The following is a 9,666-nucleotide window of genomic DNA, read 5'->3' as shown; positions in this document are numbered from 1 at the left end:
AAATGATTTTTATTTGATCTTTTTTCCAGTTGAATTTATTTTTGAATTGATTACATTTTATTGCTAGTTAATGTGTCCAGTTAACCTGACGCACCCCGTTATGATCCCTCAGTCCTGTTCCTGGGAGTCTGCCAAAGCCTCCCGCTGACCTTTGACCTGCAGCTGGCAGCAGGAGGTTTGTTTGTCGGTGAGCAGACGTCACACATCGCTTTTTACCTGAAATTATTAAATAATTGAAAGTCACATGTTGACTAACACATGTGTGTGCGTGCTCCAGCCGTGTGTGCGGTGTGCGGCGCCTTGTCCTCCACCTGCAGATGTTCGGTCCTCCTGATGTTTCCTGGCGTGTTCGGTTCTCGTGGCCGAGCCTACCTGATGCTGTTACTCCTGTCTGTGCTCTACAGAGGTGAACTCACACACACACACTAACTTTACCTGTACACCCGTGTGGGAGACTGTGGAGCCCTAAAACATTCAATAATATATATTATATATATATAATATATAATATTATATCAATCCTTCGGAAATAAACAATCACATAATTAAATATAGAAATTAAGAGATAAATTGTGAAATAATTAAATGAATTAAATTCAACTCATGCTTATTACCTTATCTGCAAATGTACATAAATATTATTTTGGATTAACAGACATCTTGCTTATTTAGTGTTTTGTCCTACATAAATGACACAGTAGCTAAACCGAGTGATGATGGAGCTAAACTAGCCTAGCTTCTACCTGCTGCACCTGAGAGGATTTTCACATCTTAACAGACTTTAAAAACGTTGGATCCCAAAGACACAACGACAGATTGAACCTATGTTTGATATTTTAATCTTAAGAAGTCCAGACGGTTCAGGACCCCACACTTCTGGGGACTCGGGATCTCACAGAATCTCGAGTGATGAAACGTGACTTCAGACATAAACAAAGATGGAGGAGGCAGACTGTCAGCTGGTCGACCTTGTGCGTGAAACAAACTGTGGATGAACTCGAGGCTGAGAGGAGGAATCAGCAGGTTTCTACATTTTAGAGACACAACACGCTGGGGACGCTTCCCGCTCAGCTCGCTCTCATCGGCCGCTGCAGGTTTCTGATCCAGTCAGTAAACCTTAAGAATTTGTCTGTAAAGTCCTCACAGGATCATTTTGGCCAATAATCTGTTCCCACCAGGCTCGGCTCGGCAACGCCCCCGCAATTGTCGGGAGGGCGAATCGTCCCGATCCTCCTCTAGTGTTCGGCCGGCGATAGCAGTGTAGCAGTAACGGCCTTTTTAGCTTCAGATTCCATTGATATTATGTGACTTGTTTAGGTTAAACTACCTTTGAATCAATTTTTGTTTTGTACATTCTAATATAAATAGACAGATAGCAAAACACACATTCACTAAATTCCTGAACTGCAGCACTCGCAACCCCAACGTTTACTGTGAACTGTGCTGTGTCACAGATCTTATTTAATTAAATTGGATTATATTGGTGAATGATGTAATGAGTGTGCTAGGGAATAATTTACCTTCATATCACATTTGTACATATCTGGCATCCTCTTTGCTACAAACCCGTACATGTCGAAGGATAAAGGAAGCAACACATCGACAATGGGAGACACACATTTCTTCAAAGGTTGAGCAACATGTTCCACAAGGGAAATTAAAAGAAGAAATTAAAAGGTGAGGCAGGGAACAAAGGGAAGGGCTGCAGGCAAATCAACAAACAAACAAACAAAAGAAGGCACCTTTCCAGCCGACCAGCCCCTTTTACTTTACAAACTACAAAGTCTTAAAGAATAAAACTCAAACTCCTATCTTCCTGTGATAATCTTGCTCTGCCAAACCAGAATTCCATCTTGCAGCCACCCATAAAGATAATGTTTGAATAAACAATGAAAACTAGGTGTGGTGCAGAAAATTAGAGATGCGTAAAACAAATAAACTAACCTAAGCCTGTTGTCCGGTTCCCACAACTACTGAGTTAATCCCTGAAACGAGTTAACATCAATCTGTATATCACAACAACCTGACTTAACATTATATACAGCAAAATATCACGCAGGTTATTCATGAACACAGCGAGAGGCAACAGAGACGGACTTTTATCAGCTCCCACAATCAGACGGGCAGCCTGACGATTGGCGGCAGAACCCCGTGGCGTGGGAAGGGGGCCCGTTCAGTTGAAAACGGGGGTCGACCAGGGAGGGAATCCCCCGACCTCGACAGTCTTATATCACATCAACTTGAGTGACCTGTTAATGTGAAACTAAACGTCATGTAGTATCATGAATAGCATTTTTAAATACTGTATTGTAATGTGTACTTGGAGTAGTATCATGTTGAAAAAACACAAATGTGCATTATGTCAAAGAATATGATATCTTGCAGTATTGGATGTGATTGAATGGATCTGTGTTGTATCGCTGTTGTAACGTGTCTCCTGATGATTTTACAGGACCGGTTTCTAACATCCAGCGTAACGTGGAGGCGGCTGCAGTGTCTCTGAGCTGTAACCTGGACCTGCAGGTTCATCACAGCAAGTTACTGTGGAGAGACACCATCAGACCTTTTATACTCATCGCCCAGGAGCTCATGGTGACTGGGACAAGACTTTAAAACCAGACCATTATAGCTTGCAGGCTTGCTAGCAGCACTACAGTGCTTTGAGCTAAATGCTAACATCAGAATCAGGAAGAGATTTATTGCCAAGTAGTATTTTACATGGTGGTTTGCTATGTTGCTACACATGAACATACATGTGACATTAATAATAAGCATACTAACAGTGACAGTTTAACATCAGCAGATATATTACCATGTTTTCATGCTTAATTCAGTGTGTTAGCATGCTAACATTAGCTAATTAGCAGTAAACACAGCATACAGCTGAGGCTGATGGTAATCTAATTAGTTCAGCAGGTATATGGTCATAAACCAAAAGATGGAAAGTCAGAGGATCAGCAAAGATATTTCAGTTTATCCTGAGGGGAACATGAAGGTCTGGACCACATTTCATCAAAATCCATTTAGCAGCTGCTGATGTTTCAGTCTGAACAACATGAAGGACAGACCGACAGACATTACCATCCATAGAGCGACGCTGCTGGCATGGCTGAAAACTGCTAAATGCATTTGCCAAATTTACGAAAATACAAAACAAAACAAAAGATGTGTTTTTATCTGATTGTCGGCTGTGTCTGTATGTTGTTGTTGTTATGGTTCAACCCGTTCTCATCCCAGGGCGTTACATATGGACATGTATTCTGACACCTTGGCATTGCTTTTTAACGCCCTGGGTACTCTTTAGTATTGTTTTTGCACGCATAGGCCTCGGCGGTGAATACACGGAGCAACTTTTAGAGCAATGGTGCTGGGCAATGTTGCTGTCAATGGTAATGAGTAAAGATTACTACTGTAATCCCCTTCCCCCATCACTCCGCCACCCACCCCGCGCCATCAAAAATGTGCAGTTTCACTGTAATGGGGGGGTCTGGAAACCAGTCAGTATCTGGTGTGACCACCATTTGCCTCACGCAGTGCAACACATCTTCTTTGCATAGAGCTGATCAGGTTGTTGATTGTGGCCTGTGGAATGTTGGTCCACTCCACTTCAATGGCTGTTCAAAGTTGCTGGATATTGGCAGGACCTGGAACACGCTTTCACATACGCCGATCCAGAACATCCCAAACATGGTCAATGGGTGACATGTCCGGCGAGTATGTTGGCCATGCAAGGACTGGGAAGTTTTCTGCTTCCAGGAATTGTGTACAGATCCTTGCAACAGGAGGCGTGCATTATCATGCTGCAACATGAGGTGATGGTCGTGGATGAATGGCACAACAGTGGGCCTCAGGATTTCATCATGGTATCTCTGTGCATTCAAAATGCCATCAATAAAATTTTTGTCCATAACACTTGTCTGACCATACCATAACCCCACCGCCACCATGGCCCACTTGATCCACAACGTTGACATCAGCAAACCGCTAATCCACATGACGCCATACACACTGTCTGTCATCTGCCCTGTACAGTGAAAACCGGTTCATGACGGTTGGATGTACTGCCAAATTCTCTGACACGTCTTTGGAGACGGCTTATGGTAGAGAAATGAACATTCAATTCACGGGCAACAGCTCTGGTGGACATTCCTGCAGCCAGCGTGCCAAATGCACGCTCCCTCAGAAATTACGACATCTGTGGCATTGTGTGTGATGGAACTGCACATTTTGGAGTGACCTTTTATTGTGGCCAGCCAAAAACCTTTTATTGTGACCAGCCTAAGGCACACCTGTACAACACCCATGCTGTTTGATCAGCGTCTTGATATGCCACACCTGTGAGGTGGATGAATTATCTCGGCAAAGGAGAAGTGCTCACTGACACAGATTTTGACAGATTTGTGCAAAAACAAAAGTGTTGCGTCTGTAATTTTGTTCAGTGTATAACTAGTGGTTGTGAAACGTTGCAGTTTGTTTAGGTTTAGGTACCAAAAATACTTGGTTAGGTTTAGGAAAAGGTCATGGTTTGGGTTAAAATAACTATGTTAGTTACATCACTGAAATTATGTAAGTTAAGTTTTGCTACCTACGTACCATCACTAAAAGTTTTTTTCACAAGGGAAATGAACACCAGTCATCTGGGTGAAAGTCAGGTTCTGGTCCCAACCGTCCATCCCACCACCTCCTTACTCTGACTTTTCTGTTATTTAAAGTAATACTTTTAGCATTAAACAATGGCGCTAAAGACATGACAAAGTGTAGCTTGACATTCTGGGAATGAGAACAGCCTAGCTGCATGGATGTGTTTGTGGAACAAAATATGGCAGATGTATCTGGTCCTAATAGGAGTGTTAACTGATGCGTGTTGTGTTTCCTGTTCAGGATGACGAAGCTGAGTTTCAGTCGGAGGCTCAGAGCATCAGCAGGAAGTTTCAGAACATCAGAGACGAGGTCGTCCTTCAGTACGGATACGACCAATTCAAACCCAAACACGCTGCCGGGAACAGCACACAAGAGCAGTACACCTCCAAGACCATGATGCAGTGCGACGGTGAGTGAGATGAACTAGAGTTTTAATAGGAAGCTGTGTAAAAAAGCATCAAGTGGACGTTAAATTTATCGTCCGCTTGTGTCTGTTTGTTTTCCAGGTGTGGTGGACGAGGGTGTGCAGCGATGTACTGACTGGTTCAGCCTCAGGTGGGAGGAATGTATGACTGCGATCCCGGTCCCCGTCATTAACCACATCCTCTGCGTCTCCATGAAGTTCCACTTCCTGTGTGATATCATGAGAGGTGAAAGGTCCCACTGGCCAGGGTCTTTCTGTGGTCTCCACTTAAACTACGACTAGACTCAAATTCAAGATATTTACTGCACATTCAGGCTCTGACTGCTCAGAAGTTCCACATAATTTTGCGCTGCATTGAGATCTTAAAATGTCTGATGGCATGTTTCTCTTGTTCTAGTGTCTGAGTGGTTAATCTCTGCTATTTTACTGTCTTATAGCACTTAAATAAATTATCATACAGCACTTCACACAGACATACAGATTGTCCCACTGTAGCAGGAAACGCCATTGATCCATGCTGTGGTAACTGTATACACAGCATTACTGCAGCTTAATCAACAAACACCACTTGTTATATAAATAATTTTTAAATGATGTTTGACCTAATGCTCATTGCCATAGAGCTACCAATTTGACCATTGTTCAAACTTTTTCAAGGCACTATGTAGCTAGCCTGCTAGCTTAGATACAAGAAAGTGTTGAAATGAAATAATTGGCACTTTTGCACTGAACAATTTGCACACCTTGTTCTCATATGAAATGATCTTGCCCTGTACTGTATTGTAATATGATCTCGGTGTCCTGTCTGGTAAGTTGTCTTCAAATTGTATTTATGATGGATTGACTGTGTTTTAATACATGACTACAACCAAATTTCCCCATGTGGAATGCTAAAATTCGACTTGACTTGATTTGATCACACCAGTGACAGCTGCCTAGTAAGTTCATTTAAAATAGTAGCTTTCACAGAAAAAAGTCACAGTGTGCTTTACAAGAGTAAAATATTAGAAATATGAGCAAATGAAAAGAAAAATAGTAAAGAAACAACAATGAGTAAAAAGCAAAAAGAACAGTAAAACATAAGCAATAATAGACCTTAAAACACACACGTTTTCACATTGTAGACGGCACGCGGCGAGACAAAGGCTAACTTGAATAAAAGAGTATTTAACTGTTGTTAAACAGAAAAATACAGCAGAACGGCAGTGATACACCTGCAAACATTCAGCCAATATGCAAACGATACCTTGCTGTATATCTCTGTTTGGACTCCCATTGACAACTGTACTGCATGCATCTGTCACATGATTCAGAACGTCTTACATTTGAATCAAGATAAACCTGAGATTATGGTTATTGGAGCAGTTTGAGTCCTGCGTTCACACCAACTCAAACTCTCCAAGGTTCTGTTCAACCGGACTAAACAAGACTCTGAACATGACTAAAAACATGACTTCTTTAATCAGTTTAGAAATATTCAAGCCATTCATCTGTCATTCTGATACAGAGAGGTTCGTACATCATTTGTCTATAACAGGCTCTTCTTCTTCTTCGTCAGTGATGACTCCGTGGTGCAGGGAGCAGATCCCTGTGGAGGGAAACTTTGGGCAGCTGTTTGATCAGCTGAACCGTTCAGTCGACCTGCTGTCCAGAGAGTTCAGCACCGAGCTCGTCCTGCAGGTCACTGCCTTCGCCTCCTCCACCCTCAGCAAAATCTTTACATGGTTACATGGTTCTCTGCTAATGCGTAGATAGATGAGTCTTTGCGTCCTCTGACCTCCTGCAGGAGCAGCAGCAGCAGTCGGTGTTGGGTGGAGCTCCGCTGGATCAGGAGATCACTCAGGCTGTTAGAGGATCCTTCCAGAAGCTGATGACGACCATGAAGCAGCTGCTTAACGTCCTGCATCTGCTGCGCTCTTTCACCTTCATCACCATCTTCATCCAGTAAGATCTAAAAGTCTGACATCAGCTTTTTCTTTCTGCTGAGTCAGAGACCAAAACCTCCTCCTCTTCTTCCTCCTCAGAGCGTTTAGTTACCTTATACAGTACAGGAGGGACGTTCAATTCGATAACGTCTACATCACCACCTACTTCAGGCAGACTGACGCCCGCCGGAGGAGAGCGGTAACATCATCATCATCACCTCTTTCCCTGCAGTGTGAAAAAGATTTCTCCACTTCAGAACGATCTTGATCCATCATCTCGTGTTGTGTGATGTGTTTAGGGGAAGCGCTGTCTGCTGCCTCTGAAACAATCAGAGAAAAAGAATTTCATCAACCCCTGGAGTCCAAAGATCCACCCTGAGGAGCTCGAACAAGTGGTGGGTAACACCAATATTAATGATACCTGTGCTTTACCAGTGCTCTGATCTGAACCCAGTACTTTCAGACTGATACCATGATGTGGGTTAGTTCACAAACGATCTGGTTCTTTAAGACAAAATTTTGGTACAAAGAAAGGGGACTGAGTCTTCCTTGGTGAGAGCCGTTCTTTTTATCATTGAGTTCAAATCAAAAGTGTCACAAACAGCGCCACAGTGGGTTCACTTGTTTAATCGCATCAGCAGGTCAGAGTTCAAAATGTTTTCTGGTATTATGTGTTGCATGGGTTTTTACACTTTATTCATATAACACATTATATATGAAGATTCTCAGTTGGATCTGTGTGCATATTCGTGAGGCTCTAGATTAGGTGGGAGAGCAGCCTTGATTGAGTCTTTCCAGGCACTTCATGATTACTGGTGTTAATACCACTGTCCCATAATCACTGAGGCAGGTTACTGTAGTCTGCTTCGGAACTGGCACTGCGGTGGATGTCTTCAGACAGCCCGTTCTCAGCTCGGGGTGTCCCAACTCTTTCAGAAAAAGTGACAAAACGTAGTTATTTGACACACTTTTCTATGAGACGCTTCCGGAAGCCAAACTGAGATAAGAATGCGTTGCTACAGACAGGTGTGGACATTACACTGTGATAGGGATCGGTTAAAGATATTCATAAATACCTCAGCTAGCTCTGCAGGACAGTCCGTCCTGAAACACCGTCTGTTCTGGACTGTGTGTGTGATGTCTGCAGGCAGGATAATGAGTACCTGACTGCTGGTATCTTGACATGGAGGGGTGGTCATGACATTAGGGTTGCACCATATATCAGCATCATCATCGCAATGTGCCCAACCTCAGTAGTCACATCACTGAACTATAATGTCAAGCAAGTGAAATTATCACCTCAACTTTTTTGCTGCTTGATACAAAAAAAAAACTCGCACAGTTCTTATTTTCCACGACTAAAGAGAAGTCTGTCAGATGTAACATCATTTACTCTGACTGAAGGGTTCTTGTATACACAGAGTCTGTTGCCAGTGAGTGACCAGCGGGTCACAATACAGTTCTTGATCAGTTTATCAAACTACCAAATCAGGCCCCATCAGTTGTTGATGACAGTGTGAATATAAGTGAGAGAGAACAGGAAAAAAACACGACACAGTGGATTTGGTTGCAAAAAGAAAAGCAACTTTTGGAAACCATCTGGTGGTTTTAGCTGCTCTTTGATTTTTATTGATCTCATTTTAAAATCTATTTCCTGCATTCAAGCTCAAGAAAGGTTAGTTTGCACTCAAAAAAGAAGATTTATTTTTATTTTGTATGCATTTTCCTATAAATTCACCCCAATAACGCTGGGATGTTATTTTCAAATAGAGCAACTGAACTGTAGAGCTACTTTTTTTTTTGCAGTGTCAGTTTTATTTCGAGCAGCCCTACATGACAGTCTCTGGTCTCTCCTCCTCGTGGCAGCCGAAGAAGCAGTTGAGCTGCTCAGCCGCTGAGGAACGTCTGCTGTTAGTCGCTGGAATGGATGCTCTGGTTGGATAAATGACGTTTACCTTGCCATGCACAGCGGGGGTCTTTGAGTTTGGCTTTCAATTCTCCGCTTATTATTAACGTGTGTGTGTTGGCAGACCTCGGGTGTGTTGCAGGTGCTGTCGGCCTCTCTGCTGTCTGTCGGCCTGCTGTCGGTCGACTTCTCTCTGTTCCACGTCTTGGACATCGTCAGCAGACACACCTTCACCCAGTTCAACCTGACCAGTAACCACGCACACAACATAAATGTTACCATTTGATGAATTGTAGTTGAATTGTATATTTGAAAGATATTATACTTTATAACCGTGAAAATAACACATGATGATGGTGAAATAATAAGACCACCTGTTATTGTTATCAAGCTAACGTGCTCATTCATAATAATTCATTGTGTTGCATATTATTCCTTTTTTTGAAGCTTTATTTCATCTCTTTTATAAGCAAGACAAAAGTACATAAAGTAACAAAATATAACAGAACTATAACTAAAGAACAAACAAAGGCATTATAGAAAAATGTTTAAATCTTTACATATTTTATCTGTTTTGACTGCTTTTTCATTCTTTAAACCAAATAAAGTATTAATGTATTAATTTACTTTCTATCTTAAAAACTGGTAATTGTGGTTTCTTGTTCAACCATTTGCACTTGAGAACATAAAACTTTCCATACAAAATAAAGAGGTTATATATACATATCTATTTAATCAATATCATTCTTCTCATAAAAAATCTCTTTTCT

The 9,666-nt window shown here is 42.0% G+C and overlaps 1 protein-coding gene across 1 annotated transcript; it reads left to right on the top strand.

Annotated features, from left to right (window-relative positions):
- Nucleotides 1-84: 84 nt before the first annotated feature.
- Nucleotides 85-9,565, top strand: LOC119898357 (E3 ubiquitin-protein ligase DCST1-like; the record flags this gene model as incomplete). Its single annotated transcript, XM_038712568.1, has 10 exons — nucleotides 85-187; nucleotides 278-406; nucleotides 2,453-2,592; nucleotides 4,882-5,050; nucleotides 5,148-5,291; nucleotides 6,624-6,745; nucleotides 6,852-7,009; nucleotides 7,090-7,189; nucleotides 7,290-7,385; nucleotides 9,021-9,565. Coding segments are annotated over 10 exons (1,323 nt in total), but the record flags the coding sequence as incomplete, so codon positions are not given.
- Nucleotides 9,566-9,666: the final 101 nt, after the last annotated feature.

Source organism: Micropterus salmoides, unplaced genomic scaffold, assembly GCF_014851395.1.
Source record: "Micropterus salmoides isolate LMB-PRFRI ecotype aquatic unplaced genomic scaffold, ASM1485139v1 Ms_hic_scaffold_11, whole genome shotgun sequence".
Taxonomy (NCBI): Eukaryota; Metazoa; Chordata; class Actinopteri; order Centrarchiformes; family Centrarchidae; genus Micropterus; species Micropterus salmoides.
The sequence above is the reverse complement of the archived record's forward strand: the minus strand, read 5'-3'. Positions and strand labels throughout refer to the sequence as shown.